The 14507-nt window shown below is 41.8% G+C and overlaps 1 protein-coding gene across 2 annotated transcripts in view; it reads right to left on the bottom strand.

Moving 5' to 3' along the window:
• NNT (nicotinamide nucleotide transhydrogenase) overlaps positions 1–14507 on the bottom strand; it is a 53925-nt gene that overhangs the window by 3251 nt on the left and 36167 nt on the right. For both annotated transcript variants that reach the window (XM_065661959.1, XM_065661961.1), the window contains exons 20-21: positions 1439–1557; positions 345–460 (exon numbers count right to left, since the gene is read on the bottom strand). In XM_065661959.1, the coding sequence (XP_065518031.1) occupies positions 345–460; positions 1439–1557 (235 nt within the window). The remainder of the gene's footprint in view (positions 1–344; positions 461–1438; positions 1558–14507) is intronic.

Below are 14507 nucleotides of genomic sequence, written 5' to 3' on the forward strand. Positions count from 1 at the left end.
TCCTATGAAGTTAAAAAAGCAGATATTTGTACAGAAATGCTTCAGGACTGCAAATGTGAGCAGAACATAATTTATTCTAATCACATTTTTTAGTAGAAGCACTTTGGTTGGTTTTTTCTACTGTAATCACCACTAGACTCACTAAAGCATTTGCTGATTATTATAAAATCATGAATAATGCATCACACTTTCAAAGTACTGACTGTTTTGTTGGACAACCTGCAGAAAAGCTTCTCATGGAAACCAGAAGAGTAGGAGAATCTTGTTAGCTTATCCTATAAATCTCTTTTATTTTAAAGCATGCTCCCTAAGGTAAGTGCTAATGAAACTCTTGTTAATTTCACCTGTTTGGACTTCCAGACTTCAAGAACTGGCATTCCAGCAATGATAGAGTTTGGATCTTCCTGAGCTGCCGAATTAACTGTATCATTTGCACCAATTACAAGGACCAAGTCAGTTTCTGCAGCAAGACAAAGAAAATAAAACGGATGAAAATTTATCTGAAACCTGAACAGTGATGCTGATGTATTTTTGTGTTAAATCTGATCTTCAGAGGCAGAAAAACCTGTTATGGTAAGCACTCTACAACATTTATGGGGGCTTAATTCACAAATATTTTTCAAATTTATCAGGCAAGTTACATGTGAGAGGCAAGTGTGCTACAAACTACCCCAAGCAAACTGCAAGCATCCAGAGCCCTGTTCTAAGGGAATTCTTAGATCATTCAGCCTCACAAAATTAAATCCTTTGATATTTAAATGTGGTTTCATATACACATAGTACCATTACTTTCAAATCTCCTTGTGTCTAGCTTTTCCTTTGACCATTCTTTTGAAAAACCTTTTACCAGCAACTTTCTGATTTTTAAATAAAGATGTAAGAAAGCAAGATGTCTGTACGATGCTAAACTGGTTTGCAAGACATGACAGGGTCAAGTCATCCACGACACCTGACTTAAAGATGTCAGTAAACAGTAGTTTTCCTGTATGGGGCAGTAACAGGGAAAAAAAAAGGATTTGTCACTCATTTCACAGCTACAACCAACTAAAAAAGAACACTGCTCTCTTGGTTCTGAAAGAAGCAAATTTCACAGCCCTATCTAACTTCCACTCAACATCGACCCTCTTCTGTACACCTGCATTCAATATTTCCCTTTGTTTTATGTGTCCGTACTTTCTGCTCCTGAGTCACACTATTTCTTGTATTCCTCTGCGCTCACTTGCCATCACCCGGGAGAGCAAGGGTGAGATGAGAAAGACTGCAAGAGAAAGACCTCCTGCTCCTCTACAGCAGTATCACGACAGGCACAAAGAGAAACTGAATGGTCTGTCTGAGATTTTTTATTTTTAATAATCCCTGTGTGATATAAAACCAGAAATACATAAAAACTGACAACATCAAATCCAATCTACTGGAAACTCACAGCTCACATGCTAACCTGGGAAGTCATTGTTGATCTCATCCATTTCCAGTACAATATCATAGGGAACACCAGCCTCTGCTAGGAGTACGTTCAGCTGACCAGGCATACGACCAGCCACAGGGTGAATACCAAACCTAACAAGAAAGAAAGTTCAATCCCATTAATACGGCTGATCACTCTATTTTGCACAGTAAAACTGCCACCTGTGACCTACAAGACTGAGAAGTTCTTGAGTATAAGAACACATGTGAATTAATGAAATTATTAAACCTTAACAATATCATAATTACTTTTCCAGTGTTGCAGGGAAGTTAGCGGGTGGGGAGGGGAGCATGGCTCATAGATTTGACTCTTCACTTGGACAGAAGCTGCTGCTTTTCTGCAAAATTAAAAGTATGGCTGACACAGAAGGTATGCAAAATAATATGCTCATTCATCAGTAGAACTAAAGAAGCCAGGAGTACATTTTCAATCCTTCCATCGTAAGAAGAGTCTTTCAGAAAGTTGCTGGACTTGCAAAGTGGCTTTGGAGAGCCTGCTGGACACCTGTAGCACCAACACAGAAGGAACTCATGGCCAGAAACGCCTGGGAACCATCCTATTGAGATGGAACAATGGAGTAAATTTTTCACCCAGCAGTAGCTTACACCAAAAAGCTTTTCTTCAGTTACTTTTGTAGGTAATACAACTATTCTATCATTTTGTCTGGCTACAATCACCAAACTGAGGCACATCACACACTGCAAGCTTTTGCATCCACCTTACAAGAAGTACCACATTTAAAAACTTCTGACAAGCCACCTTTGAGTTTTTATGTATAAGCCTTTTTGCTGCTAAATCATCACCCCCATGAATATGCTCTGCAGGTCCCTTACATCATTGAAAAGTAAAAGCACCCAGAGTAAATGAACAGGCCACAAAATGTAACACTCCATGAAAGGCCAAAAGAATGTGCACCCTTCCTGAAGTAAAGCCACTCCTAGAAATGCCCTTGGCAATGACCTTGTTGACTCAGGCAGCTCTAGAATAGGCATGGTTAGCACAATCTAACACTCTAACAGAAAGTTTAGTAAGGACTCCAAGCACAAGACAATGTTTTGCTGAATTTGGTTAATGTCCCACTGTCTTGTCGTGATTGAAAAAAAAAAAAAAAAAAAAGAGAGAGAAGGCGGGAGATGTTCTCAGAACAAAGCCAACTTAGACAAAATACACAGCTTATGCATTATGAGTTACTAAAATTCAGGTAGACACAATGGGTGGCAGAGAGGGACCCAACGCATTCATGCAGTTCTGTAAGCGTAAAAACCTGACAAAAGTCAGAATGGAGGTGTTAAAACTGGTTTAGCTGCAACTCCCAAAAACATACTTTGCATAGAAGCAGATCTATTTCTGTTTCTTGTGGGCAGATTGTACTCTTCTGCTCATCTACTGGCCCTGAATAAACTAGGAATATTCATGTCTACTGCTCTGCACATTTTACGTCTTTCCAGCTCTGGAGCTATCACCAAATGGAATGTTGATTCCAGCACACCAGAAATGCCTCAAATAAATGTATATGGCTGAAGTTACACGTTTTATAATAAGGAAGCCTACAAGTACTTTGGAAAGATCTAAAATATGCAAGAGAACTGTAAATTTCTGAATTTCTGAACAGAAATTTCTGAACAGAAGTCCGAGAAATGCTAAGACTGCTTTGGACTTCTTCAGAAAGAAGGGCAAGACTGATAAATCAACTTGCCATGACAGATGGATTGTGAATTGAACACTGTGCAAATACATCCTTAAAAGGGCAACTGAACACTCCATCAGCAAGACAACATTAAGACAATGCAAAGATGACATAATTGAACTCCAGCAACAAAATTAAGGACATATGATCAATTCACATAGCACAAGTTATACTAGAATTTTAAGCTCAAGGTCAAGCAGCAGGATAAAAGCCAGCTTTAAAAGAAATGCTTTTCAGGAAAGAAAGAGAATAGACAGTATTCAGCAAGTAAATATTTGCAATCCTATTGCAAAGGAGAATACTTAGAATCATAAAAAGGAGAGGAAATATACAGGACAAAACATTAACAGCTTACGTTTCATACCACTCAGTAATGGAAGCCATGTGCAGTACTGCAGCTAGTCTTTAATTGTAACAAATTCAATCACAGTACAGTAGGAGAACTCTTATTCTGAAGTACACTTGAGAAAACCCATCACTCCTCTGGCAGGGAAAATAAGATTTTCCAACAAAATTCTCTTTTGTTTCTAATAAAATTATTTTAGCGTCTTTGTGACCGAAGCTACTTTGGCAATACAAAAAACAAAATACTCGTGAGGTTTTTATTAAATGCTATGTACACATACAATCTTATTCCAAGGGCTGGAAAGCCAAAATTTAAGCTGCCAAAAGAATTAATTTCACCTTTGACTGCACCACTCCTGACAAGAAGCAAAGAAAGAAGAAAAGCAAGGGACAAGTAATCTTCATTCAGGAAAAGTTATGGCATGAACTATCAGTAGTTAGGGACTTCTGACAGACTCTGCTTGAAACCACACACTGCGTATTCACAAAGAAAGCTACTCATACAAAAGCTTTCTGGATAAATATTAAAGTAACTCCCAGAAGTCTGCTTCTAAGAGCCTGTTAACAAAATATGACAGTAGCCTGCCAGTACCTCTTAAAACTGGGTGTGCAAGTGTGTCAAAAAGAACCATTAAAAATATGTGCTTCTCTAAGGTTTTCATTATTTCACAGGATAAGATCTACATACTTTTGGAGTGAAGTTAGCCTGTCCAGTAGAAAGCAGAATTCAGGTAAGGACAGAACAGAGGTAGCTAAAATCCTTAATCCTGACTGAAAACAGCAGCAGTTCTTGAAAGCTATGTGTATTACAGCATTTTGGGGCAGGAGTTAGCAGGGCTTATTGACAGGGCTTTAAACTAGTTATGAAGGGGGGAGGGGATTTAACTGGGCCTGTTGGGGACAAGCCCAAGAGGAACATGCTAGGGATTGAAGGATGGCGGGCTAAGGAGGACTATCAATCTCTTGTTTCACTTGTGGGAAAGGATAGCTCTTTAGACCCTGTCCCGCAGGGGAAAAAGGGTACTAGGACTGGCTCCCTGAAATGCCTGTACACCAATGCACGCAGCATGGGGAATAAACAGGAGGAGTTAGAAGTCTGTGTGCGGGCTAAAGGTTATGATCTACTGGCAATTACAGAGACATGGTGGGACAGTTCACATGACTGGAATGTGGTCATGGATGGCTATGTCCTTTTTAGGAAAGATAGGTCAGCGAAGCGAGGTGGTGGAGTTGCTCTTTACGTGAGAGAGCAACTAGAATGTATTGAGTTCTGTCCGGGGTCGGATGAGGAGCAAGTGGAATGTCTGTGGGTACGAATCAAGGGGCTGACTGGCACGGGTGATACAGTTGTGGGGGTCTATTACAGACCTCCTGATCAGGACGAAGGAGTTGATGAGGCTTTCTACAGGCAACTGGAAGTAGCCTCGCGACTACATGCCTTAGTCGTCGTGGGGGACTTTAATTACCCCGATATTTGCTGGAAGACTCACACAGCCAGTCATTCACAGTCTAGGAGGTTCCTCGAGTGCATTGATGATAATTTCTTAATGCAAATGGTGGACGTACCAACTAGGAGAGCAGCGCTGCTAGATTTAGTACTCGCCAACAAGGAGGGTTTGGTCGAAGTGGTGACGGTCAATGGCAGCCTTGGCTGCAGTGACCATGAGATGGTGGAGTTTAGGATCCTGTGTGGGAGGAATAGAATACCTAGCAAAGCCACAGTTCTGGATTTCCGAAGGGCCAACTTTGGCCTCTTCAGTCAACTGCTAAGGGAAGTCTCATGGGAAAGTGTACTAGGCGGTAAAGGGGCTCAAGATAGTTGGTTAGCATTCAAGGACCGCTTCTTCCAAGCTCAGGATCGGAGCGTCCCAATGAGTAGGAAGTCAAGTAAGGGATCTAGGAGACCGGCGTGGTTAAACAAGGAGCTGCTGGGCAAACTCAAGTGGAAAAGGAGAATCTATGGATTATGGAAGGAGGGGCTGGCCGCTTGGGAGGAATATAGGACAGTTGTTAGAGGATGTAGGGAGGCAATTAGGACAGCTAAGGCCTCCTTGGAACTCAATCTTGCTAGTCGGGTTAAAGACAATAGAAAGGGCTTCTTCAAATACATAGCAAATAAAACTAAAACAAGAGGCAATATAGGCCCACTGCTGAACGAAGTGGGTACCCTGGAGACAGAGGATATAAAGAAGGCAGAGGTGCTGAATGCCTTCTTTGCCTCTGTCTTTACTCCTGCAGACTCTCCGCGAGGGCCCCGGATTTCTATAGCCCCAGAAGGAGTCAGGACAAAGGAGGAGTTTGCTTTGGTAGATGAGGATTGGGTTAGGGATCAGCTATGCAAACTGGACATCTGTAAATCGATGGGTCCAGATGGAATGCACCCACGGGTGCTGAGGGAGCTGGCGGAGGTCATTGCTAGGCCACTTTCCATCATCTTTGGTAAGTCGTGGGAAATGGGCGAGGTGCCTGAGGATTGGCGGATGGCAAAGGTCACACCAATCTATAAGAAGGGCAAGAAGGAGGACCCGGGTAATTATAGACCGGTCAGCCTTACCTCCATCCCTGGAAAGATGATGGAACAACTTATTCTTGACTCCATCACTAGGCATATCAAGGATGAGGGGGTCATTAAGAACAGCCAACATGGTTTTATGAGGGGGAAGTCATGTATGACCAACCTTATAGCCTTCTATGAGGAAGTGACTAGGTGGAGGGATGATGGTAGAGCGGTAGATGTAGTTTTTCTTGATTTCAGTAAGGCATTTGATACTGTCTCCCACAGCATCCTCATAGATAAGCTAAGGAAGTGTGGGCTTGACGATCAAGTAGTGAGGTGGATCGAGAACTGGTTGAAAGGAAGAAGGCAGAGAGTTGTGGTCAATGGCACAGAATCTAGCTGGAGGTCTGTGACTAGTGGAGTTCCCCAGGGGTCGGTGCTGGGACCGGTGCTGTTTAATATTTTCATCAATGACCTGGATGAGGGAACTGAGTGCACCCTCAGCAAGTTTGCTGATGACACAAAACTGGGAGGAGTGGCTGACACACCAGAGGACTGTGCTGCCATTCAGCGAGACCTGGACAGGCTGGAGAGTTGGGCGGGGAGAAACTTGATGAAATTTAACACGGGCAAGTGTAGAGTCTTGCATCTGGGGAAGAACAACCCCATGTACCAGTACAGGTTGGGGGTTGACCTGCTGGAAAGTAGTGAAGGGGAAAGGGACCTGGGGGTCCTGGTGGATAGGAGGATGACCATGAGCCAGCAATGTGCTCTTGTGGCCAAGAAGGCAAATGGCATCTTAGGGTGCATTAGAAAGGGAGTGGTTAGTAGGTCAAGAGAGGTTCTCCTCCCCCTCTACTCAGCCTTGGTGAGGCCGCATCTGGAATATTGCGTCCAGTTCTGGGCCCCTCTGTTCAAGAAGGACAGGGAATTGCTTGAAGGAGTCCAGCGCAGAGCCACAAAGATGATTAAGGGAGTGGAACATCTCCCTTATGAGGAGAGGCTGAGGGAGCTGGGTCTCTTTAGCTTGCAAAAGAGGAGACTGAGGGGTGACCTCATCAATGTTTACAAATATGTGAAGGGTAGGTGTCAGGATGATGGATCTAGGCTTTTTTCAGTGATATCCAGTGATAGGACAAGGGGCAATGGGTGTAAACTGGAACATAGGAAGTTCCACGTTAACATCAGGAAGAACTTCTTTACTGTAAGAGTGACAGAGCACTGGAACAGGTTGCCCAGGGGGGTTGTGGAGTCTCCTACACTGGAGATATTCAAGGCCCGCCTGGACAAGTTCCTGTGTGATGTACTGTAGGTTACCCTGCTCTTGCAGGGGGGTTGGACTAGATGATCTTTTTAGGTCCCTTCCAACCCTTGGGATTCTGTGATTCTGTGAAACATTTTGTCACATGAACATCTCCCAGATGTTCAAAATATGAACCTCATTCATATTCAAAAATTCAACACTCAAATTAGTTTAAAAGAGAGACCTATTTTATAAATATTAATATTTTAAAGAGAAAAAATGTGAGGTTTCTTTGATACGGTTTTAATATCTGTTATGCAAGAACTCAGTTACATTGGTTGATTTGTTTTCAAATCAAGCAGAAATCTCACACTCTTTTTGACGTGAAATTAAGGTTTCAGTCTATATATACTTCACCTATATCAAAGATTCACAAACATGCTGTGTCTGACTTGAAACATTATTTTGGTAGTTCACTGAAACACAGAATTAACTCTGATTTTTTTCTCTTGACCCTGACCATGTAATGTGGGGCTTGCTTACTACCTCCAACTGTCAGATACACTGAAGTGAGCATACACCTCGTTGCTACTAAGACTTTACACCTAAACAGCAGGAATATCAGGCAAGGATATCCAGCCTTTTTAATCAGCCTCTTTCAGACTTTCAGATTCTTTTTAGCTTTAGAAAGACACCACAGCACTCTGAAAAATATGTTCATATTCTGAACATTTTTTTTTAATACAAAGAGTGAAACAATTTCATTTAAATTTAGACTAAAAATCTAAAACTTCTGACATGTACATCATATATAGGACAGCACTTTCAGCACAGAAAGCACTTATATTCGGGGGAAGTGAGAGGAGCACTTTGTGTTACTTAAAGTAGTATGAAGGTGATTATAGTAGTGTGAATAGACAACTATTGCATGAAAAATCTCAGAATGGAAATCACTTTTTATACAGTTCATAAAGTCAACATCTATCTTTATTACAACTGGCTAGATAACATTCTTGTTATCAATACTGAAACAGCTAGCACCTGCCTAACCCAGTGCAGAAGTGTTTCAAGATCACTTCATCCATGTAAAGATAGGATTCTTGTCATTATGCCAAAGCTGGAGAGAGTGATGTAAGTAAGTAACATCTGGCTGGTGCCTAGCTTAGTTTACTCAACACTTTAGGCACTGTATATACAGAGAATAATTTGCCCAAGGGTTTTGCCTCACCTCCTCTTCTCTCCAACCCATTCACTTCATGTTTTGACACCTCTCCACCTCTGTTTGCAGTACAAACAATAATCTGTTATCCAAGGTAACAGGAGGGGAAGGAAGAAAATAAAACAAGATACAAAACTAAACTGAGAAGTGCATCATTCAGATATTGCACAGCTTGAATCCTGCCATATAACAGTTGCAGGGTAGTATGACAGTACAATGCTCTCATCACACATTATGGATGATTATGTAGATTACTAGTATCAAAGCACATAGCTAGCTTAGGCCTGGTGTCATGCCTGAGGCAACAACATATGCCTAGAAATAGTATTTCAGCATCAAATAAGCTCTGGGTTTGCTGGGTCAGGTCATTTAAAGACTTTCAATTGAATTTAATTATTTAAATTATTAAGCATACCTAAATGAGTGAGAGTTGGTACTGGCTCCTATTTCCAGCCACTATGCTTTATCACAGTAATAGCAAGCTCCAAATACATGGCATGGACTTTATCTCAATGCAAATACCCTCCCAAGAACCCAACTGCAGGGAAGACAGAGCAGCCTACCTCCACAGAGCATCACACACTAACCTAGTAAGGTCGCCATAGCTGAGCTGACTCATAGGAGCCAACGGCATACCTACAGTACAGCCCCAGGAGCATAGAACTGAAGCTGTATCCTTGCAAAAGTAAACCAGATACAGCAAGGTTTGCTAGTGCTTTCTAGCTATACCAATATATTTGAGCTAACAGATCTGTTAGACTTCATTTGTCCCTAATAATTCAGCAGCACTAACAATTCAGAATCCACCTAATTAATTTGACTATGTGAAACCAACAGAGAACTGACACACATTGCTTATGATATCCTGCTGACAGATTTCATGTCCTCCTAGAAAGCATACTTCAACATCCTATGAGCTTGCATCAATGTATGTTGCTCTTAAGCTGCCATTCAGCAGTGACAGTAATTTCCACATTATGCACACCTGAGTTACGCAGTATGTTAAGACTGGTTGGGAGATCATCTTAACAGCTCACCCTTTAAAATTCTTCTAGATTTTCTTGTACAGCAACATAGAATGATGATGGTAAGTTGATATAATTAAAACAACTGAAGGTTAAAATAAAAAATAAAAAAAAAATAATGTCCAACACTAAATCCGTATTTTATTATTTTCAAAAATGTAAGAAACCCATCTTTCTATGGGCTCAAAACTAATTAGATTCTCCAGCATCAAAAGACAGAAACCCAAGTCCCTCAAGATACCCATCTATAAATATTAGGTTAAAAAAAACCAAACCAAAACACTAGCACATTAGCAACTAATTTGAACATATGTATGTGGGAGAAATACAGGTTATCTGTATTTCACAGAAACAGAATCATAGAATAGTTAGGGTTGGAAAGGACCTTAAGATTATCTAGTTCCAACCCCCTGCCATGGGCAGGAACACCTCAGACTAAACCGCACCACCCAAGGCTCTGTCCAACCCGCCCTTGAACACCTCCAGGGATGGAGCATTCACAACTTCTTTGGGCAACCCATTCCAGTGCCACAACACCCTCACAGTAAAGAGCTTCTTCCTTATATCCAATCTAAACTTCCCCTGTTCAAGTCTGAACCCATTACCCCTTGTCCTGTCACTACAGTCCCTGACAAAGAGTCCCTCCCCAGCATCCCTATAGGCCCCCTTCAGATACTGGAAGGCTGCTGTGAGGTCTCCACGCAGCCTTCTCCTCTCCAGGCTCAACAGCCCCTACTTTCTCAGCCTATCGTCATACGGGAGGTGCTCCAGTCCCCTGATCATCCTCATGGCCATGTCCTTTTTATGTTGAGGACACCAGAACTGCACACAATACTCCAGGTGAGGTCTCACAAGAGCAGAGTAGAGGGGCAGGATCACCTCCTTCGACCTGCTGGTCACGCTCCTTTTGATGCAGCCCAGGATACGGTTGGCTTTCTGGGCTGTGAGCGCACACTGCTGGCCCATGTTCATTTTCTCATCCACCAACACCCCCAAATCCTTCTCTGCAGGGCTGCTCTGAATCTCTTCTTTGCCTAATCTGTAGCTCCGACCCAGGTGTAGGACCTTGCACTTGGCATGGTTAAACTTCATAAGGCTGGCATCAGCCCACCTCACAAGCATGTCAAGGTCCTCTGGATGGCATTCCTTCCCTACAGCATAAAAACTGAACCACACAGCTTGGTGTCATCATCAAACTTGCTGAGGGTGCACTCAATCCCACTGTCCATGTCACCGACAAAGATGCTGAACAAAACTGGTCCCAACACCAACCCCTGAGGGACACCACTCATTACTGGTCTCCAACTGGACATTGAGCCATTTACCAACTCTTTGCATGCGGCCATCCAGCCAGTTCTTTATCCACCAAGTGGTCCACCTATCAAATTGATGACATCCTTGTCTCTAAATTGGAAAGACATGTGGGACAGCGTCGAATGCTTTGCACAAGTCCAGGTAGATGACATCAACTGCTTTACCCCTGTCCATCAGTTCCACAGCCCCATCATAGAAGGCCACCAAATTGGTCAGGCAGGATTCCCCCTGGTGAAGCCATGCTGGCTGTCACCAAGCACCTTGTTGTTTTTCATATGCCTTAGCATGCCTTCCAGGAGAATCTGCTCCAAGATTTTGCCAGGCACAGAGATGAGACTGACTGGTCTGTAGTTCCCTGGGTCATCCATTTTCCCCTTCTTGAAAATGGGGGCTGTATTTTCCTTTTTCCAGTTGTCGGGATCTTCACCTTACTGCCATGATTTTTGAAATATGATGGACAATTTTTCAAATATGTTGTACAATATTTCTCTCAACTATGAGCGTTACCAGAAAACCACCATATTTACGTAGGAATTGGATTTAAAAAGTCTACACAAAGCACAATTCTAAGAGTCCATTCACTCTGTAATACATTTTTCTTAATAAGAATTTCTTACTATGCAAGAAACAAAACACATGGATATAAAAAGTCTTAGGAAAGTCACACTGTGGCAATAGCTAAAACAGTTAATCTGATGTGGGAAAACGTCAGTTACCCACTTATATATGGAAATGTATACATTTTTAAACTGTACTATAATACTATACAGTAATTGCATATCTATATATAGAATTACCCCAGTTAGGGCAATCCCCAGCATAAATACAGGCTGGGCAGAAAATGGACTGAGAGCAGCCCTGAGGAGGAGGACTCTGGCTGTTGGTTGACAAGAAGCAAAATGTGTCATAGCAACATGCGCTTGCAGCCCAGAAATCCAACCATGTCCTGGGCTGTATTAAAAGGAGCATGACCAGCAGTTCAAGGGAGGTGATTCTGCCCCCTTGCTCTCATAACACCCCACTTCCAGCCCTGCATTAAGTTCCAGGGCCCCCAACTTCAGGAAGACATGAAACTGTTGGAGTACGTCCAGAGGAGGCCACAAGATGACCAACAACCTGAGAGTTGGGCTTGTTCAGCCTAGAGAAGAGAAGGCTCTGAGGAGACCTTACAGAAGCCTTCCAGTACCTAAAGAGGCTACAAGAAATCTGGAGAGGGACATTTTACAAGGGCATGTAGTGACAGGACAAGTGGGAATGGCTTTAAACTGGAAGAAGAGAGATTTAGATTAAATATTAGGAATAAATTCTACACTGCGAGGGTCGGGAAACAGTGGCACAGGTTGCCCAGAGAAGTTGTGGCTGCCCCATCCCTGAAATTTTTCAAGGCCAGGTTGGATATGGCCTGGAGCAATGTAGTCTAGTGATTCTATGGAATATAATTTAATTATATGGAAGAAATCAGAATTTCACAACTAGGAGCCTGCAAACTACATGTGCCCAAAAAATAAGAGCTTTCAACAATTTACTCAGTTGTAACTTCGCAGAGATACAACAGCAGTTGTAGAACAGGCATTTGCTCTCCAAGGACAATAGATTCTGGGGACTTGAGGATTTAGTTTATGAAAAGCTTTATTGTCTTACACATCTATGACAACGGAATGTTATAATGAAGGGTCAGCAGTATCCAGCTTTCTATGTGATCCTCCTAATGCATTAAAGATGTGATCTGCTGCAAGACCATCTCAAGTAAGCGATGATGTTAACTATGCATTTTAAAAGTCTGAAGTTTTCAAACTCTCTGTAATTCTAAATTTAAACCCCAGTCAAAGGTTATGCATCATGTTATATAATCTGCACTCTTCACTGAGAATGTTATGGCTATAAGCAAAGTAAATGAAAGTAACAGTTCCTCTGGATGAATCGTGAGCCACAAAGCAAAAGAAGACCATATGACAGACATGATTTTTCTTGGCACAGAATGGGCATTACAAATTGATGCAATCGTATGTCCATGCTGGCATCCTTCCACAGTGGATATGTGAGAGTGTCACTACATCTGGATGGTGACTATACTAGGGTCCCGAGGCACTCCAGGCCTACTGAAACCAGAGGGACAGCAGCTGCACTCAATGAACACCGTGGGAGCTCCCCAAAGTGATGAAAGGCCTGAACTACCACAAACTGCAAATACAGATTTATTTCATTAAAATACCAGGTAAGCACTGCAGCAGTCCCTTCCTGAAATTGATTCATTTCAAATATAAGCCAGTTATTTCAAGGATTTATTCACATTTCTCCTCTGCAAAGCCAACATAAAAGGCAAAACCAATAATTACTTATTTCACCAAGGCTGATAAAAAAAATAGAAGAGCTGAAAGGAAAGCCGAAGCACATAACACTGTCACTGCATTAGCCAAGAAGGGTTCTTTCGTTGCACAGCTAACAGGTCTTCAACATTTTTAATGCAATCTGGACACACAGCTTCTGCTAAACATGGAGAAACTGGTGTGAATAGGACTGCTCCAGGAAGCAAATACACCAGCACACCTCCTCATTTATCATGTACGCATGAACAAATGCATCTACAAAGCAATTTTAGATGCAAAACTACAACATTATGGGCAAACACTAACAAGTAATTGCTGATAAACCCTATGACAACCCTGCCATTATGCATTACCAATGCATGCTGTAAAACAATGCAAACACTTGTATGCAACTTTTCAATAAGCATGGAAAAACACTAAAGAAAACCAAAACAAATAATTGCTGGAGTACTGCAATGCTGGAGTACTAACAGTTGGGAGTACTGATTTCAAAGGAAAGTCACCATATAATTGAGGTAAACACACGGAAATCAGAGAATGAGTGCCTAACCAGCATCTGTCCAAGTACCTTGTTTCAAATGAAAACAGAGCCTTGACTGATTTTAAAATATTAAGTTACCATAATTAGAAAATAGTTGTTCCCAAACAATCAGCAAGGGAGGCATGATGCTAGCTTGCCAGTACTTTCAATATCTATAAGGTCTATGGAAAATTGAAGACAAAAAGGACTTCAGGCCATTACTGGCATCTAAGAATTAACTCTGTTATTCGGATCAGCACAGCAAAACAAAACCATGGGTCGGGGCATATGCACTCCAGTTATCCTTCCATGCAATACTCAAAGAACTCTAATAGCAGTGTTGCTTGCAATAGCAAAAATTTATGAGAACCCAGTAAGTTAAATTGCTTAATGGAATGGAGATTATATTAAAATGGTAACAGAAGTTTACATCCTCAGACCTTCCAATGTTCACTGTCTTGTTTCTGAACAAACCAGACTAGAAAACAACAAAGCATGGTGTGAGAGATGATATCACAGCCTTAATACTTGTGAGAGGCAAAGGGAAATCAGGCAGCATATCCTGTGGAAGCTAAAGTTCTGCTGCTAATACAAGATTACATGGATTGACTTATGATGATTTCAACTAATGCAACGGACAGGAAATACACTTTAAAACAGAGGCACTGCGTGCAGCACATCAGTCCAAAAAGAGAAGCTCTTGAGTGTCTGCAAGACACCTCTAATCAGTATGCACTGAATGTCTTTAGCTATTCCAGACTGCAGAAGAGGTTTTAAAAAGAGTAAAACAGCAAGGCAGACTGTGGATTTTTAACCTAAGAAGGGCATCTAGCATTATAGTGTGGTTAATTCTTTTCAGCTTTGT

The sequence above is a fragment of the Lathamus discolor genome, chromosome Z, assembly GCF_037157495.1.
Source record: "Lathamus discolor isolate bLatDis1 chromosome Z, bLatDis1.hap1, whole genome shotgun sequence".
Classification (NCBI taxonomy): domain Eukaryota; kingdom Metazoa; phylum Chordata; class Aves; order Psittaciformes; family Psittacidae; genus Lathamus; species Lathamus discolor.